The following is a 15005-nucleotide window of genomic DNA, read 5'->3' as shown; positions in this document are numbered from 1 at the left end:
TGATTAATGAATTTCTTACAAGAAATAATATCATGCATAATATATCCAAAGACAGAATCATTCAGAATAGTCTGTGTTCTATAAATTATTGTGCTCACATATGCACTGCTACATTATATATGTATGGATTTTTAAAGTTATGACAATTATAACAATTCTTCACATTCTAAGATTGTTAATGCAAAAGATTTCATATTTTAGATGACCAAAATACGTGTCACTTAGGTAGAAATTTGGTCTTTTTCATCATGAAAGTAGTTTATTCAAAAAACAAATTTATTGGAATATATTTTTTTCAAAGAAAAAATTGGCCATACCAACATGCACTTTCAGTCTCAGTGCATATTTTACCACAGCTTTCAAAGTCAGATATGGGTACAACACGTTTGGTATTGGATATGGTGAAGTCTGTTTCTTCACCAATGAAGTCCACTAATAAAATTAGAGAAAAAAATATTAGCAACACCTTACAGAAAACAACTTAAAGCAGTTACATTTGTGAGAATACTGTACAATAGTGGAAAACTATAAAACTTATACATGAATGATATTTCACACATCATCATAAACAATATATAAATGCTTACATTCAATTGGAGGTTTTTCTAGTATTTGAAGAGTAACATAGATTGCATTTGATATATCCAGCTAAAATCAAAATTCAAAAAATAGAAAAGAAAATTGATAAATAGGACTTCACACACATTAACTCTTTTCAATTTTTTTTCAAATATGAATCAACTAGTGCGCATAAATATGAAATATGAATACCTTGTGCACTACACATCTTTAATAATTCCAAAGTGATTTTTATAATAATATTACAGACATGACAAATAAAATGGATAAAATACTGTGTATATTTCTTTTCCAATGATAACCATGAAAGGAATTTTCACAAATAAAATAACTCAAGAGTATTATTGACCTTCTGGGAAGATGAGTAGTCCCTTGAAGGTCACATAGTGGGTGTATGTATATGTCCCTTTTTGTTTATTTTTTGTGTGTGTATTTTTGTCTTTGTTATTCTGTCCTTCTTATGTATGTTATGCTACGTGTTTTGTTCAATAAAAAAAAGTATGAGAGAGAACATGGGCACATACATACTTTCAAGATGTATAACATATAGTTATTATATTCTTATCCAAAGCCAAAGATACACCACAAATCCTTTGTACTTAAAAAAATGTAAAATTACAGTAAAATCTCAAAGTCGAATGTGCAGAAGCCGACAACAATTTTTGAGTTATTGTTAGTTCGACTTATTGGAAATTCTGATTTCAGAGTGGGAAAAAGTAAAATTTATACTGGTAACAGCTCTATTTACGAATATTGTTTTGGTAAAGCATGCCAAACTACTTGAGATGAAGAAATTCGAAAAGATAAGTTCTTCTCAATTAGAAATAAACTAGACGTACATATTGTATTGTGGATGGATGCATACATGATACTCGTATAAATGAAACAAATCATAAATAAAGTGTATACACAATTGTTTCCTTTCAAAAAATGCAGTAATTTTTGACTGCTTATCTCTCTTTTTCGTTAGAAAGTCATCCACATTTTGCAAGAAGATAAATGAATCTGTTAAATTCTATTGCTAAATGCTACTTTTTAAATTACTCTCATTCCCAAAAACTTTGACTTGAAGGAAGCAAACTTGAGTTAAGGGAAATTTTTGATATTAAAATACGGAAAAAGTTCTGGGGCTGAGTGAAAACTTCGACTTAAACAGATATTTGATCTATCAGAGTTCGAGTTATCATGAATTGACTGTATGTTCAATGTGAAAAATATTTATTTCATATAGGGCACGAATTTGTCTTAACTGATTTAGTCCTCACAAAGTTTGACTGTACCCTTTGGGCTATTGGTGAATCAGATTTCATATTCAGTTATCCGGAAATTTTGATTTATCAACATAGACCGGTCTCAATTACTTCAAATAATCAAGGCTATACTATATGCATATATATATATATAATTAAAAAGAAAATGAAAAGACGAAAAATACAAAAATAAAATGAAACAATGAGGAGGTCATTCTCAAGGGGGAACCCCCACATTGCTCCAAACAGCAAAAATTTTTCTAAAGCAAATATGAGAAAATACAAAAATTAAAAAAACCAGAAAAATACAAAAATATACATGAATAGCACCATATTAAATAGACACCTCCATAAAAGTGTGTTTAAAAGTTGAAAATGGAAAATAAAAAGTAAAAATACAAAACCTACCTAAAATTCAACTTTTTCTTACTAATATATATATGGGGTGATTATAAAAAAACTATCCTGACATATGGGCCCCTAACTATCATACCATTCACAGAAACTGAATGAAATTTTGGCATAAGGTGTTTTGAGGTATGCGCTCAATAATGATATGGAAAACAACAGTGTCACTCTAACAGTTACGTTACAGTGAGAAAATTTCGAAAATATCAAATGGCAACACCAAGTTTTTTGTATTGGAATGCGATCTCCATACTGAAAAACACTAAATAGCGTTGGAATGGCACCTGTAGCACGAAAATCCCCGGAGCTAGGCAAGGAAAAAGTAAAAAGGACTTTGCTGTGCACCAGAGCATTAATGTTCGTTTCATTCGTCACACCGTTTCTTCGGCTGAGATCCCAGCCTGATTAGTCCTCCACAAGGTCATGTGGAAAATTTGTGAAACACAATAAAATGCTTTATTTTATGCTGCTTCTCTGTCCTTATTGGTTGTCCTCACTTTTAGCCTATCTACCGCCGGTGATTTTCATGCTACAGTTGCTGTTCGAACGCTATTTAGGGTTTTTCACAATGGAGATCACATTCCAATACAAAAAAATTGGTGTTGTCATTTGATATTTTCGAAATTTTCTCACTGTAACCGTAACTGTTAGAGTGACACTGTTGTTTTCCATATCATTCTTGAGCGCATACATCAAAATACCTTATGCCAAAATTTCATTCAATTTCTGTGAATGGTATGATAGTTAGGGGCCCATATGTCGGGATAGTTTTTTATAATCACCCTGTATATATGTATATGAAATAAGCAAAGAGTATATGAAACATGTTAATACACATACACAGATAAAAATAAAACATGTTTTCTCTGATGAAAAGAAACGTGTTTATTTTTTTCTTGCTCACCAGCATTGTAGGAACCCTCAAAGGATTAAGTTCAGAGTTTTGCAAAATGCTACCAAAAACCTCTACTTCAATTTTTGGTCCTTCATCCTGCAGTTTACTAAGTATGGAAGGATCTAAATAAAGAAAAACGTGAATGAATCAAAAATTGGCAGTTTGCTCTCATGATTGATACAGACTTTAATAACCATTTTAGATATTAAGTTTAAGTATTCCATTGGATTTCATAGTCTGGCAAAATAGAAAAAAATGCAACAACATAATGGTTAATTATTCCCAGTTTATAGAAATTAATTCAACATGGATATCAGCATGATAAAATCAAATATTTCCTTACCAGCAGGAAAAGATATTGTCACCCATAATGAATCATCGTTGTTTTTAAAACAATCTGCTACACTGAAAAGGCTTCTTCTGTATGGTATTTGTGTTGAAAAGGCATAAAAATTGATAGTAAGCTGAATCTGCGGGGAGAAGGGGGGGGGGAAATATTTTATTTTATAAGTGTTTTATGTTATCATACATCTGCAATTTCATAATAAAAACTTCAATCTGCATTAACATAAAAAAAATATTCTAACATTATTTTCTATATTTTTTACAAATTTTTTTCTGTTATAAAAGGAGATTTTGGACAATTTAAAAAAAATTTAATACCATTTTCATTATTTCTAAAATCTTCATATTTTTTTTCTCATTTTTAAATTACAGTGAAATCTGTCTATAACGATACTGTAGGGACCTAGAGAAATATTGTTATAGACAGATTATCCAGGCTCCTAGCCAGAAATTTTGTTCAGGGGGGACTAAAGTGATAGAACAATAGATTTGACCATCTTTTTCTCTTTTTTTTTGGTCATTTTCTCACATTTCGGGGAGGGGACCAGACCTCCAAGTCCCCCCTCCCCTACTACGGTCTTGAGATTATCATTGTAGACAGTTTGAGTATTTGTGCTATTTCCTATTGAATAGGAATTCACTGTATCTGAAATTCCAAATGCTTATATTTTATGAGATAAGATATTATATATATAATTATAATACAATATAATATATATTAAGGTAAGATAATTTAAGCTAATGTTTCTGACTACTGTACAATCAGAAATCACTATTTGTATTTGACAGTCCATGATTTCCTGTTTGATAAACTTAATCTAATGCATAACTAAGGAAACAGTTTTAAAAAGGCACTTGCACTAGAAAGTAAAATGGAAATTTAGCATGTTTGAGGATTGAATAAAACTTACTGCCTGATTCAGATCATCTTTATTTGGATAGAGTGCAATTTCAATAGCAGTTAGAGCACCAGGTACAACATTTTCATTATCAGTTACCTTATCCTATATAAATTGAAAAACAAACCAAAATTTAGTTCTTTATGCACAAAAAAGGAAAAGAATAATGAAATTCAAAGAAAATGGTAATGGAAAGGAATTCTCTTTCCTCTATTGTTATCTTAGCTGAATGATTCTTAGCATATGTGAATAGAAGCATATTCTTATGAATAGAAGCATATTCTTATGAATAGAAGCATATTCTTATGAATAGAAGCATATTCTTATGAATAGAAGCATATTCTTATGAATAGAAACATACTAGATTACATGAAATTATATTTCAGTTAATATCATCTGAGAAAATGGAAACTACTCTACGATATATTTATAACTTTTCCTAAAGTTTTCCCCAGGATTATGTTATACATTTATAAATCTGGAAAAAATATGAATACATAAAAAAATAGATTGTATAAGAAAAATTATTTGTTTTGCAAAAAAAAAAACAATCAATATTTGGTGTGTGTATGTATGTATAATAAAATGTTTATATATAAAATGTATATATATATATATATATATGTATAAATATATATATATATATATATGTATAAATATATATATATATATATGTATAAATGTATATATAAAATGTTTCTTTAAATATTTAATTTCAACTCAAATACATAAGTTAATATGTTGTCTATTAAATCAATTAATATGCACAGTAACACAGGTTTTCAACAGAGTGAAAACATTTTTGTGACAGATCCTTTGATATAAATTGTGATTACTTTATCCAATTACCCAAGGCCCAACTTCAAAATGAAATTATTACTTCAGTACACATTTGAAATGTCTTTTAAAAATGTTTATATATATACACACACATATACGGTCTGTCTCAAAAGTTTGAACACTATAGATTTTTAACTGTACCATGGGATATGTTTAAAATTTTGATTTTTTTTTTGCTTGTAATCAGAATGTAAAAACCTCCTTTAAACTTTGATCATTGTCGAGGAAAATAACTTTTGGATTTTTTAAACTGAAAAACTTTAAAAATAGCTGTCTCAAAAGTTTAGAAAAACTTCTGATTATATGCAAATTTTGAAGATTGTGTCTATATGGTATATCAGGAATGTGATAGTATAAAAGTCGAAAGCTATCAGATTGGTTTCCATTTTAAAAAATTGCCGAAGTCATCGCATATTTTGTATGATGAAAAATCCTTTGAGTACTTCATTTGAAAGCAAACAAAAAGGCTATAAAAAGCATTGCTATTGCTTTGAGCAAGTTGAAATGAAGTTTCTAATGTGTATTGGCTCAACGTGTCCCAAAAGCCAAAATCTGGTTGTGGTAGGCAACGCAGTACAAGTTTATGTGAAAACAAAACCATTGGAAGATTGGTTTCAATGCAAAAAATGACCTTGCATGAAATTATGAAAGATTTTGGAGTGAAAATCGCAAGAGATACAATTTATAGACATATAAGAAAAACTTGTATTTGATTCAGAAAAAAGTAGTTAGGAAATCGCCTGTCACAAGGAAAAACAAAAGAGAGGTGGAGAAGAGAGACTGAAATGGGTACGAAATCATGTTTTATGGAAACAAATAACTTGGTATCATATTTAGTGGCGCAAAAAGAATGAAAATCACATGTTCCAGATGAATGTTCTAAGCAGACGATAAGGTGGAGCTTTGATAAGGGTATGCAGCATTTGCTTCTAATGTGGTCAGGCTTCCTTAACTTTTGAAATTGGTCATCAAAACTCTGATGCTTGCAAGCAGACCCTTGAGTACAATTTGCTACTGATAAGAGAAGATTTAAGAGGACCAAACTTGAGATTTCAACATTATTATAATGTGTCTATTCGAAGATCTGCTGCCACAAAAAAGCTCTTTAATTGCAAAAATATATTGGTTTTAAACTGGTCATCGATGAGTCCTGACTTGAATCCTATTAGGAATGTATGAGGCATACTTATGATAAATGTATACAGTAGTCAACTACAGTAATTTAGTAAGGCAAAAGAAATACAGTATTCAACTGTTGATGACTTGAAGGAAACATGGATAAAACACAAACTATTGAGGAAACAGGGCAAAGTTTTGATGTCGAAACCCTACAGAATTCAATTGGATCCATGGATAATGTGTTTGAGGTTGTTAAAAAAATGAAAAGTCTATTAGTTATTAAAAGCCTGCAATTTTTGTAAATTTGAATTTTCTCTAAACTTTTTGAGACAGTCATTTTTTATACTTTCGATAGTATAAGTATTCTAAATATTCTTTCATAGAATTTTTTTTATATAAATGTAGAAATGCTTCAGGTACTATACATTAAAATGTGCTAATTTTACTCACCATATTTTTCTTGTTACATAAGAAAAATGCATTATCTAAATTTTTGAGATGGACTGTATATATATAGACAAATGTACATATCACAATGAATATTTATGAAAAAGTCAAACGGTGAAATTATCAGATTAGAAAAGTACTGTTTTAACAATAAAACTTCAATGGTATAAAATAATAAAAAAGTAATTTTCAGTAAGAACAACTTCTCAATTTAATGGATTTATGTGACCCTTACACTTCTTGAAAAATAACAAATGTTGTAATAAATGATATTACTTTGAAATAATAGCGTGTGAAAATAGTCCTCCCAATAGTACGATTGCCAAGTAAATATCCATCAATTGAAGTTTCGTATATGTGAACAGGCAATCCTTTGTAGACTCCCTATAAAATTATATCCAAAAACAAAGCTGTTAAGCAATAAAAAATATATATAAAGAAAAACAAATATGATTCAGTCAGAATAAATATCATAGAAGGGAGACAAAATGAAGTTTTGATAGGCATGCTATAATTACGGCAATGTTGATTCATTTTAGTGTCCAGCCAACTGAAAACTCAAGAAAAGAAAGAAAAATAATGAAAGCTCTTAATGAAAATTTGTGATTGAAAAAACTTACAGCAATTCTTTTCAGAAAATTAACAGTCAGATGAAAGATGAATTTTGGTGTTTGAAGGCAGTCATTCCTTAGGTTTAATCTTAAATTAATTTTAAAAAATAGAGTAACCATAACAAATGACAGCAGAAAGCTAAAAAATTTACCTTTAATCTGACAATGGCTGCAAAACACCTAATCAGCTACATTAAATAGATGAATATCATACTTCAGTTTATGTATTCAAAATCTGTGGTGTCCTTATAAAAAAGACTAAACCAATAGGACTGATAAAGATTATCGCGTAGGATATACAACACCACCTAGTGCTATGTAATGGAACTCAGTGTTTCACCCGGACATCGAGGAGATAAGATGTCTGAAATTTTCTGCTCCCGCTATATAAATTATTGCCTATCTATATATGTATGTAATCAATCTAATTCTAACATAATATTAAATACTTATCCAAGAAAATACCCATACCCATATGTTGTTCTTTGCAGGTGACAGCGTAATTTACCGCATCATTCACCAAGAACATATCAAATGTAATCTGGCTTCCATCTCTAACTGGTTTTCATTACGGCAGATGCCTAACAATATTTCAAAAACAGTTCTCTCATGAGAGTTACCCGTAAATTACTATTTCTTGAATACTCTTACCCAATCAACAATTTAACCATATCCTAAGTTTCTCGAATTAAATACCTTGGCATCATGATCTCAGCTGACCAATGTTGGAACAAACATGTTGATTATGTCTTCCAGAAATGTCTCAACAAAAATCTTTCTTCTTAACTTCAACTTTAAACATTCCACTCGAGATATCAGACTACTCTGCCACAAACTTATATCTCACCCATACTTTCCTACACAGCTGAAATCTGGGATCCCCTGCACCTCTAGTGATATAGACAAACTGGAATAAATCCACCTATTTCCACAACTGCTGGTCATCTTTTGTTTCCATGTCTGAACTTGAAAACGAACTTAATCTCTTCAACCTCTTTACTTTCCATCTTATTTCTCGACTAACCCTGCTTTATAAGATTTTCCATGGTCATCTTAACTTTGATACTTCTGGTATTCTAGCCACACCATCCTACATCTCCAGAAGACTCGACTATTCCCTTAAAATAAAACGTATTTTTGCTTCTATTGACTGTATTAAATACAGCTTCTTTCCTCATATTATTGGTGAATGGAACAAACTCACCAGCTCTATTGGCGACTCCCCCCCCCTATATCAGTAGTTTTTTGTACAATATCAAACAATACCTATGTCTCACTCAACCGCATTCTCTTGTATAGACTTACAGGGCTAACAATATGGTATAAATAAATAAATTATCCACTAGGCACACCAAAGTGTTAAAGAAACACCTCAGAGTCACTTCATGTTTTTTGCACTGTGAATTTTCAAAGTTTAAAACAAAAAAAAGAAGCATTAAATAGCTATCAAAGTAACTAGGAAACACTGGCCAAAGAGTTTTTTCAGTTAATAATTAATAAATAATTCAGTTAATAATTTTAGTTAAAATTTTCTATTAAGCATTTTTACTACTTACATCATCGAGATAGTTATATTCTTGATCTGGATACAGAATAAATTCACTAGTCAAATCAATATAACCACCTCCTTTTGGGAAATAATAAAGAGGTGCAAAACGAGGCTGCCGAGTTATTGTGCATTCATCAGTATTCAAGTCATGAGTATAAAGATATTCTGAAAAGAAATTCCATCAGAGGCAAAAAATGTACTTTTATAGGGAATGCATATTATTGAATATTATTTCAAATGGAATTTTATTATGTTAGGGGCCGTTCAAGTATTACATAGCAAACGTTTAGCCATTTTTGACCCCCCCCCTTGTCAGAAAAAGTCAGCAAAACGCTGACCCCCCCCCTGTCAGCAAAATTTTGTCATCAGCTCTGCCCCTCGGAATCCAACTCATATTTTCATAAAGGGTGGTTGATGACGTAAGCATTATCCAAACCCCCCTTCCCCCTTGTCATCAAAAGTCAGCAAATCGGAAACCCCCTTCTCCCCCATCGATGATGACGTAATACTTGAACGGCCCCTTATGTAAAATTAAATTTTATGCAGGATGTACTGTAAGTGCTAATGCGGCCTTATCTCATCAACCATCTGTCATAGAGGTATGATTATAATTTCAAAAATGCTCAAAAGGCATTCAAGAGCTACCCTGTACCAGTTTTCAGAGTGGAAATACAGTGTGTCTCACAAAATAAAAAATTCTAAATTTTTATATGGTCCCCTTGTCCTCTAGCTTCCAACTGCTTTCACCCTCTCATCTCAGATTTGTCACCCCTCATAAAATGGCACCCCATGCCTTCCTGGACGGAGGTGCCAACATGAAGAAGACATGGAGGGAGCAGAAAGTTGCTAGTTGTCTCATACGTACTGGAGCCTTTATGCAAGGGCGGGGCGGGGGAGAAAGGTGTAGTGAATTGTATTGTAAGCTCATAAATTATTGAAGAGCCCTTGTAAAATTTATTAGGAGGGTTCAAAAAGTCTCAGTCCCCAGGTTTTGGAGCCTATGCCCCCCAAGGGTCGCATGGTCCAAGAGCTGCCCCTGTTATAAGCAATACTCAATCTGCTACATTTTGTTGAATGGATTGCACGCTAATTTTTGTTCCTGTGAGTTCTATTATTAGACACCGACTCTGCACTGGTCTGGCTTTTAAAGATAACCAACAATAAACACATAGTTTGGAACTCTTGGACCATTCAGTACCTTTTAAGCTCAATTATTGAAGCCTTTTGTTCTTCTAAAGAATAGAATAAAAAGACACATAGAATAACATCTAAAATAAAGAAAACAAATTTGATGCTGGAAAACCAACCTCTAAACCATTGTTTCTGAAGAAAGATTATCAAATTTAATGGTTAAATTGAGGAAACCAATCTGAATTCTGTGACTAATCAGAAAACAGACACTAGATTTCAAAAAGGTCCAGTCAGGAGCATTTGTCCAGGTCGATAAGATGCGTCACAAGTTTTATACCTGACTAGTGTTTATGGGAATCTTTCCCGACACAAAGGTGCAACAGAAATGACAACAAGATGGCCTCAGAACACATTGTTGTAGCAAGAAGTCCCCCCCCTCGGGGAGGGGGCTAGTCTAACAACCTCTTTGTGAGATACAGGCATCCCTTGCTTTGTGATTGATTGGTTCCACAAAATGATTGCATAAGACGAAATTGCGTAAAGTTAGTAGAATTTAACCTGGATAAATAGGGATAAGGGTTTTCTTCAGAAGAAAAAATAAAATAAACCTAACTTTCAGCAGCAAAATAATTTTTTGGAAAAAAATTAATTATTCAAACTTATAAATAGACCTCGTCAATTTAGCCTATATAAATAAATTTAATTAATACTTTCACTTCTGTCTTCACTACTTCTGATTTATTTTAGTGAAAGTGAATGTTTTTTCTTTCTTGAAGAGCCTGGTATGTGATTTGCTGATAACATTTTTAATGAAAGCGGTCAAGGTTCAGCTGACAAGTATCATTCTTTGTCTTTTTATAAAAACTTTAGGAACAAAGTTAAGAATTCTGAATATCTCTCACAAATATGACAATTATAGATTTGTTAGTATCATTTTCTTTGATTAACATTCTGATGGCATCGTCAATGTGTTACCAAAAGATACTCATTAGTGAGATCTGGCTAAATTTCATCTACATCAACAAATTCTACGGATTTTGTCATTTTAATTATGCCATACAGGGCCGGGCTTAGGAATTTCGCGGCCTGGTGCAAAAAAAATTTTGCGGCCCCTCCAAAAAAATTTATGCAGTCGCTCCCCAACTTGTAATTTTTTAGACTTTTGAAAATAAAATAAAATTTCTCTTTTTAAATCTTGAAGGGGAAAAAATTGTTCAGGAAGAACTAATTTTATTACGCTTATTTTTCCATTATTTCAGGAATGCGTTGATAGTTGAGATCGTAATCAGACATGGTATATTGAGAGGAAATTGCGTTTTAATTAATTTGACAAAATTTATAAATGACTAATAATAATTAGCGTGGTCCACCAGCTTACACTTCATCGTGGCTCGAATCATATTGAACAGACATACATTTCTGAAATATTTTTAAAGTATTTCATCATCTTTATCAAAGATATGTTACAATGCGATAACTTTGATAATTTTTCGAATCTTTAATTTTTATTTTTGAGCAACTAATGTAAATAATAGTAGTAAAGAGGAATCGAGTACTGGGATTTTTTCACAAAAATAAAGCGTATTTCGTTTAGCGTTCCTACTTGGAAAGTTCTCACTCTGAGTAGGACTTATTTTCGTAATTCTAACTTTTTACTAACACTTGAAATTTCCCGTTTAAAGTGTTTTCCCGCCTATAACGTTTTTTATGACGAGTTTTTGAAAAACGCTTTAAGTGGGATTCATTATATATGAGCACGCCGATGTTATTTAAAACCAAGAGTTTTTTGCCACAAGTAGTATCCAAGATTGTAATCTCAATATTTGAATATTCAAACTTGAAATTCAATTCAAAAAGATGCCCTTGTATAAGTTGTAGAATATTAGCAACGCTACTGCAATCAGTCTAAACCTCAGATATAATTTATTTAATAGTTGGCAAATACATTTTCTTATCAGAGAATCAACTATTGGGGCTACAAGCAACATAGCCTACATCCTAAATTTTTAGACCTTTGTGTTCTTAAATGTTTTTATGCTGTTCATGAAACAAAATATCTCTAATGTTGGTACTGTACTAAATGAGTAATTAGATTGAAAAAAAAAAATCAGAGGAAGAGACGTCTTATACCTTTTGTTTTTGAAAGCTCAGTTCTAAAAATTGTCACAATTTAGAATTCATACATTGTATATACGTCTTTCGGGATATATGAGAGAATTATTCCCAGATGGTGGAGTAAGGAAATTTCGAAGAAGCTTTCAAGCCTCTCTAGCAGGGCAGTAACTAGGCTGGGGCAACCGGGGCACTGCCCTAGGGCACGACCACCTAGATAACCTAGGTTATATAGGTGGTTGTGCCTAGGGGCCCCCGAGCAGAATAGGGGGGGGTGCTCTAAAAATTTATATTTATTTTGATTAATAGAAAGCATGGGCGGAGATACGGGGGGACGGGGGGGACATTGCTCCCCCAGCGTCAAAGGTGGATTCGACTTATCTAATGTATATATGAATTCACATCATCATCCTCGTGCCCCCCCCCCCGCAATAATGATGTTGCCCTTCCCCAGACTTCCAAATCAATCTCCGCCTATGATAGAAACCCTTTCAAGAAGGGTTCCAAAGAAAAGTCTGCTCCGAAAAGGCACACTACAGCCTTGCTACCTAGGAAAACATCATGACAGTTCCCAGGAAGGTATGCAATTAACACTCCAAAGGACGGTCGAAGTTGCCTCATTCTGAGGCAGTCGTCATCTAGAGATATCCATGTCACAGGCTACTATGGCTAATAATGGAAGTACCACTGGATGAAACTACGCATTGTGCACACTATTCGTACCTCAGACCAGATGGCAACTCCAATGAGAGGGGAGGTTGTCATTGGGAAAAAATTACTAGATTTATTTTGTGGTGTCCCTTTCGTTTGATGTCCTAAGCATGTTTTTTTCCTTGGTTGATGTAGTCCTGTTATATATTTAATAGCAGAAAAAAGAAAGGCCAGACTTTTTTCAGGGGTAAAGAATGTGACCACTTGCATACACTCTTTTCCTGTTTGAAATAAGCTAATGCCATACCTAATAACACTAAAAATGATATTATAGGGCTTCTAACTGAAAACCTCCTTTCACAATCAATAATATTTTGATGGGGGTAAAATTAACTTTTCAAAATTGTGTTATAGTGAAATTGTGTAAAGCAATCTGTAAAGATATCTGTAAATGAAAAATAATTATACTGTCTTCTCCAGACTATATACTTTTATAGTTCAATCAGGGACCATCAAATCAAAATGTTTGTCTATATTTCAATTGAAAAGAAATAAAAAATGATGAGATGAATGTTTTTTCCAACCTTCCTCCATGGTTGCAAAAGTACAAAAGATTATGTGTAGTTTTTCCAAATAAATGAGCTAACTCATCCTTGTTAAGGATGTGATTAATTATTTTGCATTTGAATTATTTAAGACATAATGAACTTTTCAATATAATTTCTTGCTCACATTTATATTTTCATCACAACAAATTAAAACAGTGGGGTTATGTTTTGGTTAGAAAGGAATTTTACCATCCATCATTAAATACAAATTTGGAGCAAACTGTTTAAAAAAAAACTGTTGTTACCACTTCTTCCATCATATAGAACATGTTTCAGTCCCCCTGGTACTTGTTTTCCAGTTTCATCAATTGCACCCCATGGTGTGTATATATATGCAAACAGGCTAGATCCTTGATCAACTGCATACTAAGTAAAATTAAAAACATCAGAACTTCTAATGCATTTCTATAAATTCATTAAATCACTCTCGTGGTATTAATGGATATTTTAGTTGTAGTAAAATATTTTATAAGAATTATATTTCATATAAAATAAAACAGAATGCATTAATTTTCAGCAACAAAAAAAAAATTGCTATGCTGTGTAGCTTGGCTGTGTCAATAAATTAAAAGCATAACTATCACCATTACGATTTTTTTACTCAATCAAAACACAGCATTTTCCTGAGTGAAGATTATTTCTATGTGTAAATGCAAGATTTTAATTGGGAGAATTGGTTATTCATACAAAATTATACCAACAAATCAATTTTTGATAAAAAAAAAATTAACAACATATTATAATGGAAGATAATTACAGTAAAAGTTGAATAATAGTTCCATAAACCTCCATCTTTTCCATCACCAAGTTTTTTTCCATCGCAGTTTAAGCAAACAACCTCAGCCATTGTAAATATATTCGATTCCAAATAGTTTGGCATTTTTGGTTTGGGGACAAGATCTCCGCGAATGCAACCTTTGCCAGTTGGAACCTGCCAAAGAATAAAACATACATTTTCAAGGATTTTATTTTTAAACTTTTGAACTAACTAGTACAGGGTACATCATTTTCTTTATTTCTACAATGCAATACAATGGAACCCTGTTTATATGACTTTAACCCCTTTATGTACAGGCTGTTAGCCTAAACTACAAATTTTAGGATGCAAAGAACCAGGGAAAAATCTCAAAAACTGGTATTATTAACCAATTTTTGACCGCTCCTCAAATTCATGACCAAATTGTACAATGTTTTTTATATATGGTAACTGGTTACTTGAATAACATATTTGAGAAGTTTAAAAAAATTGGCTATTAATTTAGCATGTTTTTATTTGTAATTAATATAAATTTACAATTAATAAACTTTCTAATTAATATGAACTTAATTTAATTAAAATAATTAGTGATTGTGATACTGGGAAACCTCATGTTTATCATGTGACAAAAAAAAAAAAAAAAAATATTCATATATATTTTTTTCTATTTTTTAAAAATTTATTTCTGTTTATGTCATGGAAAAAAAAAATTCTGCATCAAAAATCAGGATAAAATTTCCAAAAATTTTATTTTTGAAAAGGCATAAAAAATTAAATTTCTTTGTCAACAAATTTTAAAAAATA

At 31.7% G+C, this 15005-nt stretch overlaps 1 protein-coding gene across 1 annotated transcript in view; it reads right to left on the bottom strand.

Annotated features, from left to right (window-relative positions):
* LOC149072396 (uncharacterized) overlaps nucleotides 1–15005 on the bottom strand; it is a 62116-nt gene that overhangs the window by 25436 nt on the left and 21675 nt on the right. The window contains exons 8-16 of the mRNA XM_089246711.1: nucleotides 14202–14375; nucleotides 13690–13810; nucleotides 8950–9107; nucleotides 7059–7166; nucleotides 4389–4481; nucleotides 3476–3602; nucleotides 3142–3254; nucleotides 588–648; nucleotides 318–432 (exon numbers count right to left, since the gene is read on the bottom strand). Coding sequence (XP_089102837.1) covers nucleotides 318–432; nucleotides 588–648; nucleotides 3142–3254; nucleotides 3476–3602; nucleotides 4389–4481; nucleotides 7059–7166; nucleotides 8950–9107; nucleotides 13690–13810; nucleotides 14202–14375 — 1070 coding nt within the window. The remainder of the gene's footprint in view (nucleotides 1–317; nucleotides 433–587; nucleotides 649–3141; nucleotides 3255–3475; nucleotides 3603–4388; nucleotides 4482–7058; nucleotides 7167–8949; nucleotides 9108–13689; nucleotides 13811–14201; nucleotides 14376–15005) is intronic.

The sequence above is a fragment of the Pholcus phalangioides genome, unplaced genomic scaffold (genome assembly GCF_987345545.1).
Source record: "Pholcus phalangioides strain wild (caught in Gottingen) unplaced genomic scaffold, Ppha-v1.0 ptg000017l_1, whole genome shotgun sequence".
NCBI lineage: Eukaryota > Metazoa > Arthropoda > Arachnida > Araneae > Pholcidae > Pholcus > Pholcus phalangioides.
The sequence above is the reverse complement of the archived record's forward strand: the minus strand, read 5'-3'. Positions and strand labels throughout refer to the sequence as shown.